The 19,841-nt window shown below is 36.9% G+C and overlaps 1 protein-coding gene across 7 annotated transcripts in view; it reads right to left on the bottom strand.

Moving 5' to 3' along the window:
- Positions 1–3,847: 3,847 nt before the first annotated feature.
- SMARCA1 (SWI/SNF related, matrix associated, actin dependent regulator of chromatin, subfamily a, member 1) overlaps positions 3,848–19,841 on the bottom strand; it is a 73,567-nt gene continuing 57,573 nt past the window's right edge. For 2 of the 7 annotated variants that reach the window (XM_004280523.4, XM_004280522.4), the window contains 4 exons: positions 18,615–18,733; positions 18,281–18,493; positions 5,695–5,805; positions 3,848–4,576 (listed from right to left, as the gene is read on the bottom strand). In XM_004280523.4, the coding sequence (XP_004280571.1) occupies positions 4,505–4,576; positions 5,695–5,805; positions 18,281–18,493; positions 18,615–18,733 (515 nt within the window). In that variant the 3' untranslated portion in view covers positions 3,848–4,504. Of the gene's footprint in view, positions 4,646–5,663; positions 5,806–18,280; positions 18,494–18,614; positions 18,734–19,841 lie in introns of all 7 variants that reach the window. The other 5 variants (XM_033407056.2, XM_004280525.3, XM_033407055.2 and 2 more) reach the window with 3 other exon arrangements.

The following is a 19,841-nucleotide window of genomic DNA, read 5'->3' on the forward strand; positions in this document are numbered from 1 at the left end:
GAAAGCAATGTATCAGGAAAGGGACAAATAATCAGGTCACTAGACCAACAGATGAAAAAGAAAGGCCTGCTATCACCAGGCTTCTGTAATGGTCACATGGCACAGTACAATGAGAAAGGCCAACACGTGGTCCAGTTACCTAAATGAACCAGTGCTACAGCAAAGGGGCACCAACCAGCATGGAGAACACTTAAAGAGACAATAGCCCGGGTACTAGCTTTGGTCATACCAAAACTTGGGAACCTTTAACTTCTGCTTGATAATAATTCCCAGTACCATAGCTATCAGTGATTCTTACGAGAAAGTCTGGTTTGTTAATGGAGAGAAATGAGAACCCAGTACTTTGTACCAGTGCAAAATATCCTGGGCCAGTCACATCACACACTGTCCACACAGGGGTAGATCTTCTAAGAACAGATCAATGATATACTATCCAGTCATTATTCTCCTTAAACACACCACACCTTTTTATGAAATAACTAAGGGCTAAGAAGAGCTATGCACGCAAGGTGAGTGTATTAATTTGGGTTTCCTCAGAAGCAGACCCTGAGACAAAGATTCTAATGCAAGTAGTTTATTTAGGAGTTGGCCCCAGAAAACACTCAAGACAGGAGTGAGGAAGTGAGACAGGGAAATGAAAACAGTCAATAAGGAGCATGTTATCAACACAGCCACTACTGCGGGAGACCGGAGCTTCATCCCACGAGTAAACTCTGGGGAACCATACAGATGACATACCTTAGAGTGACCTTGCTTAAGGGGCGCGAGAGCTGTTGCACTTACACACCAACTCCAATCCACTCTGAGGTGTTAACCCTCTTCCAGCCTGCTGTGCAAAGGGTAGAAAAGCCTTCAAGGCCTCTGATAAAGCCCTCAGATAAAAAGATACTGGCAGTTAGAAATCAGCTGGAGCACACAGAAATAATACGGCGGAGGGATAGGGAACAACTACGTGTACCTGAACCACAGGAAAATCTCACCGCTTGTCTATGGGGGAGGGTAGCTTAGGCAGACTAAATGAAGGAGACACGGGGTAGAATACTGATAGGAGTTTGAAATTTGACGGCAACTGGAGGATTTCAAAAAAACACCTGGAGAGAAAGCATGCGCACACCAGCATCATCATGGAAACTGGCCCGGGAATCTCTACTAGCTGCATTGGCTACTGCACCATAGAGAAACAACAGACCACACTGGGGACCTTTGCCAATAACTGGGAAAAATAGCATTTCATTTTGGTGACAGTAGATAGTTTCGCGAGTTAGGTAGAGGCTTTTCAAACCAAACACCCAGCAACTAAGATAGCTGCAAAGATTCTAGCCCAACAACTTCTCTTAACTAGGAGGTCTCATATAATGGACCAAATTTGGGGGCTTATTTCATGGGAGAACGTGTAATCTGATAAGAATCCGGGTTTTCCAGACAGCATAAGCACTGGTAGGCCAGGGAGCCAGAAGGAACTGTGTGATAAAGACTGAGAGACAAGCAGCTACGATGAAAATGAGAGATTTCTGAAGTCTCTGCCTTCTTTTGATTCTAAGGAAATTAGGGACCGAGTATCCAATGGATCAAAACAGATGCTTTACTAGGGCCTCTGTGGGAGCCTGAGGTTACTGGGAAACCTATTCACCTCTTGTCTTCTACAGAGAGGCCCTGAGTAAAGGAAACCACTCAGAGTCCCTGTACTTCTGCTCACTTCCCTCCTTCACATTCTCCAAACAAAGAAGCAGGTTGGGTCAGATTCCAGTACAATCTGTAGACCGCTTTTACTGGTGGGCTGCATCACTGTGCATTTGTCAAATTGTACTCATAGATAACAGCACTCTCTTCTGCTGCTTCTGGTCTCTGAGCAGCTGACTCAGTAAACTGACTATCCTGCTCCCTCAATCCAACACGGCAGCCAGGTCTAGTGTTACTATCCTATCAGTCTAGGCCTCTTGTGTGAAGTGGGATTTATTTGTTGGGAGTTTTAAATCTTCTGTGACACTTTAATTTCTCTGTGGAAAACTGACAATAAGAGGGGTTTCAAATAGAGACTTGGGGCATTCTGCATCCCCAACATTGTATTGGTTGGACTGTGCTACCATCAGGTGTTCACTGTATGGACCTCCTTGGTAGGCTATGTTCAACAATGACGCTGTACATAATCTAGGAGACCTAGATTTCACATCTCTTTGGTCCAAGAAAGAGCCATGATATAGCCAGGGAAATGGCCCCATGAAAAGACTGACAGAACTTACCTGCAGATTTTCTCTCTTAAAGTAGATGGTCACATACAGCTTAGCCATTAACCCCTTTGGGTTAACAGAGAAAGAACAAGAAGTAGAGATTGTTAAGCTTCCGTGAAAGAAGTTCAAAGACCCTAATTGTACCTGCTCCCACCCTCCATCTTCATTTCTCCCCAAGAAATGCTGAACTGATTGATCGGAGGCCAGTACCCTCACTGGGCTATTTTTCAGTGCACAGAACTTGGGGGTATTAATAAGACCCTCTAAGGTATAATTTTCTCCATCTCAGATGACTGGAACTTTTAATCTCATTGGAGTGGAAAATTCCAAGATTTCATTTTGGGCTTAATAGTTCTGGATTGAAGTTTGGAGCCAAAGCACCAGCTAGTGAAGTATTACTTTGCTTACCTTTGCCTCTCTTGTGGACCTTATAGAAAGGGCAGTTAGGCCAAGGACAGATTTGGTTATCTCTGGGTCCCTTGACCTAATATCATTGTAAACTCATCTCTTAATAGCACCCTAATTTCAACCAACCTCCAACAGAGTACAAGAGTCCAAGTCCTAATAGTGGAAAGAGTAAGAAGAATCCTATCAGGAGCATGGCAGTAAGAAATATGAAGTCTGGACAATGAAAAAAGACTTGGAAGAGTCCAGCAGACAGTGGGTTGTCATTCTAGAAGATCTATTCATATGTTGCAGAACCCCAATGAGAATGAGGATGTGAAAGACGCTGACTTGCACTCAGGGCTACCCAAGGTTTGCCAGTGGTACACTAAATAGAGTCCGATAGGAAATGCAAAAGATCTTGGGAGGGGGAGAGAGCAACTCTTTAGTGGCCCCAATTTTGTTTTGATAACAAACACCACTGTCCTGCATTCCCAGCTTTGCTTATTTGCCATGTGTTTCACACTAGGTTCTGATCCATTTTCCCTGTTCCCTTATAACCTGACCTTGACTCTGATTAATCACACACTAACGGTTTCGTGTGACAGCCCCTGTGGCAGGGGCAGTAACGTAAAAACATTCCATTTGTTCCCCTACATTTGCCAGTCCTCTTGCACATACACAGGACCATGTGACTAGTTTTGGACAATGAAATATAAATGGATGTGACACTTGTCACTTCTGGGCTGAGGCAATAAAGAGCCTATATGCGATTCTCCAGCCTCTTTTTCTCCTACAGCGGCAGCTGAATAGGCCACATGTTCCAGATGGTACAGCTGTAAAACAGCGGAGCCTCAGTCAGCCTGGAGCCTTGAGGGACTGTGTGGAGCAGCTCTCCTCCCAGCGTGGGGTCTGTGGTGTGGGAAAGGTAGAAGCTCTTGGTGTGCAAAGCCTCTGACGCTCTGAGATTATCTGTTATCTGACCGTACTTGTATTCCTATGGAAGACCCTCCCCCTTTCTTCTGCATGCATAGCACTTACTTCATACTCTTAACTTAGTTGTTAATAAATCTACGTGTTATACCCAGACTCCCCTGGACTGGCTCTATGGGACAAAAGATCAGGCACAAGTCAGCAAGCAAAGCTTTAACTTTCAACCAAATACATAGTTGTGAGCAATTCAATTCAGTAAACACAACTATTTTCTACTGCACAAAAAACAGGAAATAATTAAATTTCTTATAGACGTTTCTTTATTATACTTTCCCACTTGAATATTTAGAGAATAATTTAAATGTAATGCATACTGACAGCAAGCACAGTATCAAATATTAGTTTTTTAAATTTTTTCTGTTCTCACCCTTTATTCCTTTAGGAAAAAAATATTTAGATGACCTCAAAGAAACAATTATTATGCTAATCACAGTATGCAGTAACACGTACAAGCCCATACTCAATAGAAAAGAAAGCAACAAAGAAGTGAAAAAGTCTTTCTCCTCAAATCATTTTAATTCAATTTTCCACAGCCATATAAATTTAAAGTATGAAACAACAATAATACAGCTATAGAATCTAGGTTCTCTTTCAAAGCAGCGGCATATAAAACATAGAAAAGCTAAAACCTCAGCACAAGCTTCAAAAGAACAAGGACTGAGAGGATTTTGATGAAGACATGAAATGCACAAAATACAGTACACAAAAATACTAGAATGCATAAAATATAAAGCTACACATTTCATGTAGAAAGCATTGTAAAATATATAAAATATGCAAGAAATCAAAACCAAAGAGATTTTTCTTAGAGTACCATGAATACACTGGAACTGGCATTAGCATTTGAAGATGGGAACAAGAAAATAGCAGTTTCCCATTTAAAACTTTATTTCTAGGCTTTAGGATTTCACCTTCTTGACATCCTTCTTTCCAGAGCTCTCAGTAGCTGACTCTGCTTTTCTTTTCTGTGACTAAAATGGAAACAGATTTAATGTTCTGCTCCAATATGCACATTTTTAAATGGCCCAACAATGTTAAATCTAGGATGTAAATGCATTAAAAAAAAATTTTAACATGAATATTCACTTAAATGTCATACTCACATTTAATGTTCTATATAGCCCAACAAACTATGTAACCCAATGTAAAATAACCTCCAAACATGTTTCTTTTTAAGAAAAGACATAAAATACCCATCAAAAATAGTCATCAAGTTTCTACTTACACATGGCACTATAAATGTATGCTTATCTTAAAGGACTACTTAATACTTAAAGTTTTCCGGGAAAAATGTTATTTATGAGTGTATTATTTTTTAAATCTTATGACAGATGTTAACATACCATATTTCATATATTCTATGATGCACATTTGTTTCCCACTTTAGCATCTCTGAAATCGGGATGCATCCTATAATTGATGACAAATCATAGTTACTTGGAGCAGTTCTTCTTAGTGGCACATAAAATAATGCTGTGTCTTACAATGGAAGGCATCTTAGACTTGATGAAATATGGTAGTTTACTTAACCACACTCAAATAATATCATCTATTAAAGAGTATTTGAAATTGTAACTATACAAGGCAACCTGACTGAATTAAAATTAAGTCATCTTATTATTCAACAGTTAACTTATTACCAAGTAAACCAAGTAAAGCTTTGCTGTCTCCTCAAAGTTCTTATTTGCACTCATAGTTCCACAAAGATCAGAAAACTTATTTGATCAAATCAGAACTCCCAGTTTCAAACTCAGTCCCACCCCACCCCACCCCTCTCCTACTCCCCATGACAACTCTGGTCTCAATTCAAAGGATTTTACTTGCATTATACTTCTGCTTAAAAGTCATGAGGAATTTTTTAAAAATACTGAGCCCTGTTACTACGGGAGTTCCTAACTGTATGTTCTACAAACAAATAGGAAGCATGTGGTTGTAGTGTAACTCTTTTTCTGTCAAAAAACAAATCAGCATTTCATAAAACCAGTTTTTATAATAGGCATCACTATGGCATTAAACATAATATAGGCATTTTAATTATGTAAAAAAAATGGGATCTACCTAAAAGTTAGGAAAATGCTGAAAATTTTACCATTGGAGTTTTAGTTGCCCGTTTCTTCTTTTCTGCTCTCTCTCTTTCCTCAATTTCCATATTTTCTTTCTCAATCAATGAAATCAGAGTATTACAGCGTCTCTGGAATTCCTAAACCAATTAATACAAGACTTTTAATTTCTTCAACCCCGGCACAATCTTTAAAAAGTGGTAATTCTTTAACTGTATCATTTTTGTGACACAGAATTTCTAAGTTGGTATTCTTCAGAACAATAGTCATACAGAGTATATTCCACCAAAAATATGAGAAGTGGATAAATATCATTCAGTGGGTAAATGGGTAAACAAACTGTGGTACATCCATACTTTGAAATACTCCTCAGCAATAAAAAGGAAAGAAATATTGGTATATGCAACAACCTGGATGAACCTCAATGGAATGACGCTGAGTGAAAAAAGCCAATCTCAAAAGGTTACATACCATATTGTTCCATTTATATAGCATCCTTAAATGGAAGTTTAGAGATGGAGAACATATCAATGGTTGCCAGGGGCTAGGGAAAGGGGGGAGAGTGGGTGTGACTATAAAGAGCTAGCACAAGGAAGTCTTGCGGTGGTGCTAGTTACACGTACCTACCTGTGATAAAATTGCACTGAACTACACACACGTGTGTGCGCACCCCCCACACACACACACACAAGTGCATCTATAACCAATGAAATCTGAATAAGCTCTGTGGATGGTACTAATGTCAATTTCCTGGTTGTGACACTACTGTATTTATGGAATATGTTACCATCTGGGAAAACTTGGTGAAGGGTGCATGGGCCCTCCCTGTACATTTCTTTACAACTTCCTGTGAACTGTAAGTATTTTGAAACAAAAAGTTAACAAAAATCACATAAACAAAAAAATAAGAGGATGTCCTATTGTCAAAGCACATTTTGGAAGTACTCAGTTTACAAAAGTCAAACAGATTTCTTTTCTACAGGGCTGCTCATAGCCTTTAAGTTCCTAATGAGCACTGTCAACCACTAGGGTAGGCGATGTAAGAAGCAAGCAATTCCCCAAGCTATTCAAACAGCAGAACTCCCTTCTCAAAGGACATCTTGTGGGATCAGAGTTCTGAGGAGGGCGTCTCAGGAAACACTGATGCATTTGTTAATTCAGAGCAAGCAATAGCTGGAAAGATTCCGCATTAACCTTGCCACTACCTATATTTCACTGCCAGCAAATCAATGCATCCAAACGATAAACAGTTTTTATGAACATATGATGAGCATTAAACATATGATTAGTATGGATGCTCATATATATTAACCCTGTACACTTTGCTGTATTTTAAAGGTAAATAAGTTTAATATCAAAGGATAAATAACATTTAAAAATGATTTCTTTTTTGTATAAGCAAAAATATCTGGGGGTTCCCTGGCGGCGCAGTGGTTGGGAGTCTGCCTGCCGATGCGGGGGACGCTGGTTCGTGCCCCGGTCCGGGAAGATCCCACATGCTGCGGAGCGGCTGGGCCCATGAGCCATGGCCGCTGACCCTGCACGTCCGGAGCCTGTGCTCCTCAACGGGAGAGGCCACAACAATGAGAGGCCCGCGTACCCCAAAAAAAAAAAATGGATAAAATATAAAGCAGCTAAACCCTCAAATAAAAATGTAGATTTATTGGCAATTAAGAACTCCAACCAAAAAATGGTCCAAGTACAAGAATAGAAAACTCATAGGACTCCCCTGGTGGTCCAGTGGTAAAGAATCGCCTTCCAATGCAGGAGACGTGGGTTCCATCCCTGGTCGGGGAACTAAGATCCCACATGCCGCGAGGCAGCTAAGCCCATGTGCCACAACTACTGAGCTTGCGCGCCTCAACAAGAGAGCCTGTGTGCCGCAAACTACAGAGCCCACGCACCACAACAAGAGAGAGAAAACCTGCATGCTGCAACTAGATAGAAGCCCGAGCACCGCAACGAAGAGACTGCGTGCCATAACAGAAGATCCTGCATGCCTCAACGAAGATCCTGTGTGCCGTGACTAAGACCCGATGCAGCCAAAAAAATTAATAAAAATAAATAAATAAAATAAATATTTTTTAAAACTCATAAAAAATTAAAATGTCCATATATTAAAATTTTTTCAAAGAAATGCAAAGTAAAACAATGATATATTTATTAAATTAGCAATGACACGTTCATGCAAGTGTGTGTGTGTGTGTGTGTGTGTGTGTGGTGTGTGTATCTGGTGTTGGCAATAAGATGAAATGGGAGCTCTCATTCATTGATGATGGGATGCCAAAGTTAAAAATTGTGCCCTCCACAAAATCTGTAAGTTGAAGTCTTAACACCCCTGCAGTGTGACTGTGTTTGGAGAGAGGGCCTTTATGGAGGTAATTAAGGTTAAATGAAGTCATAAGGGTGGGGACCTAATCCGATAGGTCTGGTATTACAAGAGGAAGAGACACCCAGAGATCCCTCTTCTCTCTCTCTCTCTCTCCACTCACACAGAAAGGGTCATGTGAGGACACAGCAAGACGACTCCATCTACAAGCTAGGGAGAAAGGCCTCACCAGAAACCAATCCTCCCGGCACCCTGATCTTGGACTTCCAGTCTCCAAAGCCATGAGAAATTTGTTTAAGCCACCCCATCTACAGTACTGTGTTATGGCAGCCCAAGCAGACTAAAATAATATCTTTCTAGAAAGCAATTTGGGAATATCAATGATACATCTTAAAAATTTCATACTCTTTGAATGAACAATTCCACTCCTAGATGCTTAATGTAAGGCAATAAGAGACGTATACAACGATTTACAGAAGAATATTTAGAGCAGTGCCATTTTTAGCAGAGAAATACTGGGAACTAAATTTTGGGTACTTTGTCAATTACCATATACATATATACACAACTTACTATATATGTATATACACAGCAGAAATATCTGAGCGAGTACTAACTACATACAGTGTTATAGTGGTTAACAGCAGCTATTTCTGGAAATAGGAGCAATGGTAACTTTTATTTTCTTCTTTATACTAGCATGTATTTTCTAAATTTTCTGCAATGAACATTTAGGCCTTAGGCAATCTAACATTTTTAAGAAATGGCAAATTTTTTAAATACAGTTTTATCTTTCCAAATAAAAGCTAGAAAAATGGCATACAGAAATATTATCAACTATTCAAGCATTTTCTACTCTGTAAAATCCAAGCCCAAAAGAAGGCAGAAAACCAAAGATAGTCTAGCCAGAAAAAAATTCTTCATTAACAAATTATTGTTTGACTATTAAAAATAACCTTACAAAACACTGGTACATTCATGTTTCTTGTGCATCCTCAATTACCCAAGGTTAAATAATTTAGGAAAAATAACACTGGAATTTTCCTTACTTACCAAAACAATAGTGGTATCTTTAATATGCAGACCAAACACTCTTCACAGCTTCATTCAGTAACACACATACAAATTAAACAGCATGTTATTCAATTTATCTATTATAGAAAGGGCTAAGTTGACCCCGATGAGATTTGATTGTTGGTTTCTAGGGAGACTAGATAGAGTCTTTATGTGAAGCTGATTCTTGAATCATTAAGCTATACCCTCTGGCTATTATTATTCTCAGTAAGTAATAGTTGCCTGTGACTGCAGATATCTTTAGATACATATTCATGGTTCATAATGGGTGATTCAGAAAAAAACTAACACTTTTGAGACAGTCTCATATGCAGTGAAATAGAATATTTCAAAATGATTATAAATCGACTGTATAATAAGTTCTTACCTTCATTCCTTTTAACCTGTCACTAACTACAGACAGAAAAATAATCTAACTCTCTGGAGAAAGGCACCAAGGAATGAGTGAGTCTGGACGTTACCTTCCTAGCATAGGTAATGCCACTTTCTCTAAAGATACCAACCCCATCTTTTATTCACATGCTTGAAGACTGCCTAACTAAACAGATGGTATCATAAATAGAGCACGAGCTAACACCAGAAATTACAAGGAGGCCAGATTACCAATAAAATAGTGATTCATGTTTTGAATAACTAAGTGACTATGAAATGACTATGAGAAATTTCATGATGTCAAAAGCACTTTTATCTCATATAATTTCGCCTTTCACATACATATCCCCCTAGATTCTTGTACCTTTTTAATCTTCCTATTTTCCTCGGATTACAGGGAGTGGTTCATGCGCTCTCAAACTGTTTCCACAATTCTGTAGTCTAATTATCTCTTTCTCTCACGATTTCCCCATGCTGGATTTAGGAATGAAATTGGAGGGAGAAAAATAGCACACAAGAGGAAGAGAGGAGATACAAAAACAATAAAGACAACAGAAGAGAGTGGTAAAATGGCAAATGGGAAACTGTTCTGCAGTGTTAATAGCTGTGGCCAAAGGAAAAAAAAGTACTTTGTGTTCACACATGCGCAGGAAATGCTAGATTTTTAAAAGGTTAAACAAATTTCTTCATGGCAGGACTTCTCAGAGCTTTTAGCATTCTAATGTAGGTTGGAAGTGTCACAGGCAGGATTCAGTATCAGCCATTTCCCAAATTTATTTGAACACAGAACCCTGTTCTGCATATTGTATACAGTAAGGCCCCTACATACAAACCGAGAACTTTCAAAGATGCGAACTTGCGTTCCATCTTGCAGCTTGCCCTCCATCTCCTACTGCTGATGATCCTTCAGCTCTACCATCTCCCACCTCCTCTCCCTCCTACAGTCAGTAACTCTTCTTGCCTGTTCACTCGATGCCAGCCCCTATATGCCAGCTATTATACTGTACTACTGTACTTTTCAAGGTACTATACTGTAAGATTTAAAATGTTTGATTTTTTCTATTTTTTATGTATTATTTGTGTGAAAAGTATTATAAACCTATTACAGTAGTACTATATAGCCGATTGTGTTAGTTGGGTACCTAGGCTAACTTTGTTGGACTTAACAAAGAAATTGGACTTACGAACGCACTCTCGGAATGGAACTCGTTCGTATGTAAGGGACTTACCGTATTTGCAAATCCTGGAACAATGTTTGGTAGAAACCAACTTGGGAAATGCTGTGCAGGGTAAGAGTGATAGATAAGACTAAGTTTGAGTCAAAATACAAAGAACCTAGAAGCTAAAAACAAAGAACTAAGCAATTTTACTTAATTCAGTTGACAAAAGGATCTCACTGATGATTGTTGAGCAGGAGTCGTCATGTAATCAAAGGTGTATTTTGCACTCTGAAATCTTCCCTTGATACAGAGTCTCAATAGTGGGAGCTCATAAAATTACTGACTCTCAAGATTGGAAAGGACCTTTAAAAATTATTCAGGTTGATGCTGAATCCCTTCTACTAGGTCCTTACTAATTAGCTATTCAGCTTGTCTGAATTCTTCCAATGACGGGGTACTCACTACCTCCCAAAGCTGTCTATCCCACCTTCGGACAAGTTAAAAATGTTCCCTTATGCAAACTGAACAAGCTGATTTTTGTAGTCAAATTGAACAAGCTGATTTTGTAGTCAAATTGAACAAGCTGATTCCCTCTTCTGTATGACAATCTTTCAAATATTACAAGGCAGCTCTCATGGCTCCATCACAATCACTGCAATTACCACCAGACCTGCCAGACATCCCTCTTTTAGGCCAAATAGCCTCCCCCTTTACCCATCCTTCATTTAACACTTTTCTTGAAGGACTGTATAACACTTATGTCTACCCTTGGTTATATTATTTCTTTCCTTCCACCTTTCTTACACATTCTTTTAAACCACGGGTCAGCACATCCTTTCTGTGAAGAGCCAAACAGTAAATACTGTCAGCTTTGTAGACCACATGGTCTCTGTCACGACCACTCAGCTCTGCCATTGCAGCATGAAAGCAGCCATAAACGATGCATAAGTGAATGCGTGTGGCTGGGTTCCCATAAAACTTTACAGATGCTAAAATCTGAATTTTGTATAATTTTCACATGTCACAAGACAGTCTTCTTTTGATTTTCTTTCAACCATTTGAAAATGTAAAAATCATTCTTGGCTTGCAGGCCGTACAAAAACAGGTAAAGGGCTGCAGTTTGCCAAGCCCTGTTTTAAACTAGTCTTTAGATTGACTTTAAACAAACTGTCTGCCTTGGTTTTCCGTATCTTTTTAATAGTTTATAATTCCATTCAATGCAAAGTCACCCAAGTTTCAACTTTTGAATACTAGGATATGTATCTCTACCTTTATTTAATAAATAATGGGATGTTTGCAGTAAGTGGCGCTGCCCTGTACTGTGTGGTGAATATCAATCACGCCAGGCACCAAGTTCAAACATCCTCTGCCCCAATACCCAGCTTCAAAGCATCAATTCAAAAGGCACAGAAAGCATCAGTAGACTTGAAGTGACTTATTGAAAGAGATTAAAGAGACTCCACTTTACATTTCCTATGTACTAAAATCCTAGACACTAAGCCTGCCTAAGTCTGAATGACAGAAGGTCGCTGCCCGTTATGGTTGAAAGTCAAAAGCAGGTGAATGAGCAAAAGCAAAAAAAATAAATAAATAAATTGCACTCCACATCTGCACATCTAAATTGGTAGGTGGTTCTATAAAGTCAGAATCTTCTACAGTTCTTAGTAAAACAAAATGGGTGTTTGTTTCTCCTTTGCTCTTTCATAAACTCCCTATACTTTACCTTTGGGAACTGATACCTTCAACTATACATTCTGTGGTATATTTCCTAGGTTCTTTGTCACTTTGGAACCTCTATCATACTAACAAAAAGCAATGGCATTCTATACTAAAATCTCAGGGCCCAAGTACACTGGTAGTTAGATGGGAGTTATATATTCTAATAATAATAATTAAGAAATATATCCTACATTTCTTAAACAAGTATCAAATGTTATGATAGTCTTACCTAACTGCTGCTACTTAAACATCGCTATTTGTAAAATGTCACATCACCTCTTCACAATACATAAATACATAAAACAAACTCCTGTTAGTGCATGTATCGTATTTCAGATTGTTAGAACAACTCAGTCTTAAATCAAACACTATAGTTACTAATAAAACACATGATATTTACAACTGGCTACTCAAACAAAAGCTGCAGGGATTACAGCCAAGTAAAGTCTATCATTAGAAAAAGGTAGATGAAAATAAAAGAAAGGAAAGGAAAAGAAAAAAGAACTCAAACCCGTTGCTACATTTCTTCACATTCTATCCAAATCTGATCCAACTGTAGGGGTCTATGAGATAGAAGCAAACTGAAGTACGAAAGTTCCATGCTCATTTATTCACTGAATGCCTACTTTGTGCAAGGGTTATGCTGGTACTTTTAGGTGTAACCATTTGCACCTGATAGTTAAGAGAGCAGCAGTAAAAAATGACTCTGGGGCAGATGGTGCTATAATAGCCAAGGGAAGTAAAAAAAGAGGAGGAACAGAGAAAAGACAGAGATATAAATTTGGGAATCGTCAGCCTATATGGTAGTTGAGGTAGACATTTGCCCATTTCCACAGAACAGTATTTCTAAAATGTAAATCTGACCATGTCACTGCCCTGTTAAAATCTTTCAATGACTCCCCATTTCCTATAGAATAATGACCAAAGTTCAATACCAAGGACAGGGCTCTTCGTAATTTCGCTGCCAGCTCCTTCCTCATCTTCCAGAACTTCCCTACTCACACTCCAGCACAACCTACTTGCAGTTTCTTAATGTGCTGTGCTTGTTTCTACCTTTGCACATGCTGTTTCCACAGTCCCAGGGCCAACTCCTTCCTGGTCATTCAAGACTCAGTTCCAAGAAGGACCTCTTCTATGAAGCCATTCCTCTGACCTAACCCTCAAGGTAAAGTTAAACACAACCCCTTCTGTACATACCTCTATACAGGACCTTTCTGAAAATTAAGGCTGAAAGGGACATTTTAGTCTTTCAAGCACATTAGGAAACAATATATCCCTATAAGCATAAATATATTTTAATATTTTCATAATTCTACAGTCAAGAAGAACCCATCATTAATTTTACATTTTACCAATTTTGTGAATAATGTACTAATTCATATCATCACATTTCATTAAGAATGTAATGCTCTAAGAAATCAATATTAGCTGTTATCACACAATTAAGCACTAATACACAAAATTAAAAATCATGAGTGGCCTTCTTCATAAAATTTCCTAGGCTGTGCTGCATAAGCAACAAACAAAAGTGTTATTGTGACTATAAAACAGTTTGGAAAATTTTTATTTTGACTTTTGTTTTTCTAAAGTATCTAGAAAGAAAATCCTTCTCTGACTGGACAGATAATTTATCAAATATCCTGTGCTGAACTAATAATTTAGTTAACGTTTACTATCAATGATAAACCTATAAAAAGGGAGGCAAGCTAATAAAGAGCTATAGCAATATTTTCTAAATAGTATTTTTTCTCCTACAATTCTGATGAGGAATGTCATGTTCTTAATTTTAAATAAGGAACACTTTCATTAATAATAAAGCTGTGATTTGAAAACAAACAGCAATAACATGAAATTTTTATTACATTGTATACAACAGTGTGTGATTCTCTCTCTGAGATACTACCCCAAAAATTCATTTAAACTACTACAAAAGGCAGGGTAATTGTAATAACTAATTACTAATACTCTGATTCAACTCTAAAGTCCATGGCCACGGGCTATGTACACGGAGCTTCTTGCGAGGCCAGGAGAGGAAAGGAAAAAGCTTCCTAGAGGCTAAAAAGTAAGAATATTTTTAAACTAAAATTAAGAGTCAAAGCAACCCTGCGGAGGAAGCATAGTGGCTATATCAAGAAATGTTCTTTATTTCAGAAAGCCAAATTCTGCTTTTTCTCCTTTAAGTACTTAAAAGAACCTAAGCAGGTCCAAAGAATTACTGATTAAACTTTGGATACTTTCAATATGTCCTTTCCAGTAAACTAATGTGCTAGATATTTTAGAATTCTCAGATTCTTTTCAAATCTCCCAGTCACGTTAGTCTGTCACTAAATGAACAGAGATAATGCCCTGACATTCATTCCCTAAAAGGAATTAATGAGCTAATGTTGGTAAAGGGATTGGCAACCTTATATATAAAAGGTAGTATATAAATACAAAGTATTATCTTTTCCTCTTACAGTCATCTGGCAAAGGTCCTTTTAATTCTGATAGTTTTTTAATGTCCTAAGACTAAGACCTCATTATAATACACTTTTTTCTTAGAAGGAAAATGGTAGGGCAATTCATGTACTCTGAGCTTAAAAATCTAAATTGATCATATCCTTCCTACTTGTTTATGTAGTTCAATAGAGACTGATTACTTACTTAAAGACCACACAAGTTCTCAGAGAAAGAAATCACAGTCTTTTTAGCACAGAGAAACAGAACTAAAGCTCATTTTTTCTTTTGTATAGCCAGCATTTTTAAATGGAGAAGAGCCTCAAAGAAATTTTCAACCTTTAGCTGAAGGCTTTCAAAATGCGGCATATTTAGAAGTGGAGGTTCATGCCTTTAAGTACTTTAAGACTGTTAAGTCAGAAGCCATGAATTCAGTACTTTGAGATCTCTGAATAAAATATAACTACCAAGGTTTCTTTTTTTTCCCCTAAGTATTTCACACTATTTATTGGTGTCACTGGGAAAGAGGCATCTTTAAGCAAGATTATGTTTTTAAAGATAGCTTCTTTAGTAATAAGCTAAGTTTAAAGTTTAATCATTAATAAAATTTTAATTTGAACACAGTGATACACTCATATAATGAATCAAATTACATCCCCTGTTATTTCTAAGACGGGGTTTTTCAATGAAGCAAATTATTTTAATTTTGGAAATCACAAATGCCTCTTTCAAGGGGGAAGTTTCACTTCCTAGATTGTGAATGTGATTCACTATACAAGATCAATTATTTAAAATGAGGGGAAAAGAGATCATCTAGAAATAATAGTAATCCATTTCTTTAATTCCCTAATGATTTTTATTAGCATGAAACATTCCAAAAAGATGATCTAAATATATTCATGCATATTTTAAAATATATTTCTTATATTCTAAATCCAGAAATATAAGCAAAAATTATCCATTAACTAGGAGGGAAATAATATAGTAGAAAAGTTAACAAAAACTCTGGACTAAAATATTTAATATGAAATAAACTACTATGTGTTTTTAAAGATTCTTTACAAATCATAAATTCCACCTTCCAGAACATAATTAAGGACAGAATTGTCTTCATTTTTAACAGACAAAATAAAAGTTTCATTTTTCAATCACGTATGTAGTTAATATCCACTCTTTGGAAAACATACATTAGATATTTAAACCTCTTGGTAAAGAAAGAGATAAATGTTTTGTTGAAAGATGGAAGAAAAGATTCTTTACAAGGGAGTTGAGAGACATCTAGTGGTTGTTAATAATACACTGGGTTTCTTCACGGAAAATGAAATAAGGTTATGTATGTAGTTCTACAGTCATGTTCATATTACAAATAATGTAAGATTTTCCTTGCTCTTTTGAATCTGTTTCATCCGACTGCTTTAATGTTTCCAGAAACTGAAAACAGCATTAAACTCAACCTTTTAAAAAATTAGTAAACTATCACTGAAATAATACTCAAAATTCAGCAAATGTTCCATCACATAAAAGGGCATGTATGATCGAAAACATGATTCATCAACAAATGCAGGTGGGCATTTGTCTTTTACAAGCTGCTGATGCCGCTCTAAATCAGATCATTACACGCATAAAACCCCAAATGGCTAAAAGTTTTAAATGCATGGCTTTTGAAAGGAGTTCTCTGCTAAACATGGTCATAGATGCACCGAGTTAGAAGGCACCTTAAAAGGCCAACTAGCTCACTGCCAAAGTCTTCAGACTGTCAAAATAGAATCTCATTTTCAAAGCTAATAGAAAGCTATTTAACACTGTTCTTCAATAATCTATTTCAACCATCCAAAGAACCCTGTCAAACAACTCTTCCCTACATCCAACCTCAGCCCTTCATGCTACAGATTAATTCCTATCTTTTTTATTCTTTTCTCAATTCTTCCTACTGTATCTTATTAACATATACACCTCTTCCTATTCTTTTGTACAAGTATAGCACTTTACATTCATCCCTACAGTTGTCATGCTGCAAGGGAGATTCAATCAATCCATCATTCCAATTTCTCTAGTTCCTTTTGGATTCTGGCTTGATCCAAAGTATTTGCTACCTCTCCCAGCATTATGTATTCCATAAACTTGACAGACACATTCTAATAACAATCCAGGAACCCTCTAAATTTGTGTTAAAATTTTAAGAAATATCTGATCTTATAAAGCATCCACCAAAATTAGCATCTTCAGTATAGCAACTCAGATTTTTCTTTTCTTTTTTCAACTTGAACTGAAAATATAAAATGGGTCAAACAAAATGTTCAGCATTGCTTCACACCCCTATGAACTTTTGGCCGAGAAAACATTTACGATAGACAGAAACTAAAGAAAAATGCTCACTGTTTAGATTGTTAGTTTCCGGTTACTTTTAATGTTTAGGCTGTATGAATCTACTTTTGTCTTAATTACCTCGGCTAACAAAAGACTGACAATGCCAACATTAAAAACATGTGGCATTTATTTCAATATCAGCAAGAACACTGCTAAGCAGCACTAGGATTTAACAGGAACACAATTCATGTTAGAAAGTAACAGTAAATTGCATGAAGCTAAAAATAAAATCTCTTCTTAATTATTCTGTCTCATAATATTCTTATAAAAACTCTACTTAGGCAACAATTCCTTCTCATTAAAAATAAATCCTTAAGTTATTCACACAGTCTCAAGGATCACCTGCCTCATGACAAAGGGGAAACTACCTTTAAAGTGAAGAGCTCTGATGGTCACCATATTAACCAAGTAATCAAACTCAGCATCACCAAGAATGTGACAACCTGACATAATGAGCCTCCTGATGTGATGCAATGAGAAATACACATCACTTAGGCAGCATTCCTGCCGAAAATGCTTAACCTAAATCTAACAGTGAGCAAACAATGAGATACATGTTGGGCATTCTACAAAATGAGTCTGGGTACCTTCAAAAAGTCATTGTCACGAAAAACAAAAAGTTGTAGACTGAAGAGACTAAAGAGACTCAACCAAATGCAATATGTGAACCCTGACTGGCTCATCAATTTAAAAAAACAGCTATGAGAGACACTTTCGGGACAACTGGAAAATTCTGTACATGGACTGTATACTAGATGACATTACTGAATCAACGTTAACATTTTCAGGTAGGATGATGGTACTGTGCTCATGTAGGAAAATATTATTTTTATATTTAGGAGATAAATGCTGAAGTATTTAGAGGTGAACCCTCATGATGTCTGTGACTTACTTTCAAATGGTTCAGAAATATAGATCTGTATATAGATTAATGAATATAAAGCACAGATCTGTATTTCTGAATACAATATATAGACTCTATATCTATAGATAGATGCCATGTATGTATGTATAAGTATATACACACATATACTAGTGAGAGGAGAAAGCCAGCGTGGCAAAATGTTAAGAATTAGAGAATCTAAGTAAAGGATGTATGATATTTGAAATTTTTCAAAAGAAAAAGTTGGAGGAAATAAGTAAGAAAGGAATACGTACCATGGCGGTTCTAGACTTGATAAACCAGTCAAATCTAAACTGAGGAGCATTCCGAACACACTGTCTTAATTCTTCATACACGTTTTCTCTATCAAAGCCCATTTTGTGTAACATACAAATCAAGAATCTATCTTCTTCCTCAGTATAGTTCTTTCCTTTGCTGGTTCCATACTGAATACGTAACTGATGAAATGGAGCCTTGTATCTTGCAATCTGTAGATTTAAACAAAATAGTGCTTTTGACTAAATGTGCAATAATAATAAGTCAAAGCTAATCACCATTTAATCAATTAAAACAATCTATTGGTAATTCGACAATTATGAAATATACTACTTTGGCATCCAGGGCTTTCTTGATACTGATCCTTCGTTGGATTCTTGCTTCTCCACGTTCAATTTGAGCCATAATTTTCTCAATGTCCTGTAATTCATTGCAACGTTCCCAAAATACAGCTGAAAAACAGAGTTATTACTTTACAATTCTATCATCTTAAGTAAGTGAATCCAAGGAACTGTAGAATGAAGAATTAGCAGGAAAGGATACAGTGAACTTACACTGTTTATAATTAAGATTCAAATTCATCTGTATATATACGTTCAATTATTAAATACTCCTAAGGTGTAATAAATGAGGGGTATTAAATACCTCCTTCCATTTAAAAGTAAGACCTCAACAAGGAGGTTTTAGGTTAGTGATTTTCCTTTCATGAAATATTACGAAGTTTTTAATTATCCATCCCAGATGACCAGAATTTCAAAAGATATTACTACAGATACTGATTTAAGCTATGCTTTTATTCAAACATTATATAGAAGGCACCAAACACATAAAGTGAAAAAGAAGACAGGGTGGTCATATAAACTTAGAGAACATAGTTTCCTAGCAAGCAAAAATAAAAACGAAACTATTATCAACAGGTCAATCAAACTTCCTATAAAGCAGCAATTTCTACTGAAACTGTTACTTCGCTTTTGGAACCACTCACTATTCTTACAGTATTTCCAGTGACATATAGCTTGTTTTTTAAACTTACTTGGAATAGCCTTTTCTCTTTAAAAAAAAGGAAAGCCAAGTCACCCAAATTTTATAAATGAGCTAAATGATCTGGCTGCATTAATGTCACATCTTATGACTTCAGTGAGAGGCCCTCTAATGACATAGTCTACATTCTCAAATTTTTTCATTTTTAGAGTCTATCAAGAAAGGAATGTCAGTACTCTGATTTTTATAAGCACCTGTATTCATTTATTCATTGTCTCACTTATTCATTCAACACAATTTAAACGCCTACTATGAATAAGATACCACAAACAGCCAACTGTACACATTTCATCTTTTATTGCAACCAACTACATAAATTCATTCAAATCTCCCCATCCTCTGACTTGGTCCCAATTAAGCTGCCCTGAGCTAGTCATGCTACCTGGCTTGCTGTCAATTTGAGGGAACATCTGACATGGTATTTTTTTTTAAATAAGCTCTTTTTAAAAATATTTATTTATTCATTTGGCTGCGCCAGGTCTTAGTTGCGGCACGTGGGATCTAGCTCCCTGACCAGGG

The sequence above is a fragment of the Orcinus orca genome, chromosome X (assembly GCF_937001465.1).
Source record: "Orcinus orca chromosome X, mOrcOrc1.1, whole genome shotgun sequence".
NCBI classification, from domain to species: Eukaryota; Metazoa; Chordata; class Mammalia; order Artiodactyla; family Delphinidae; genus Orcinus; species Orcinus orca.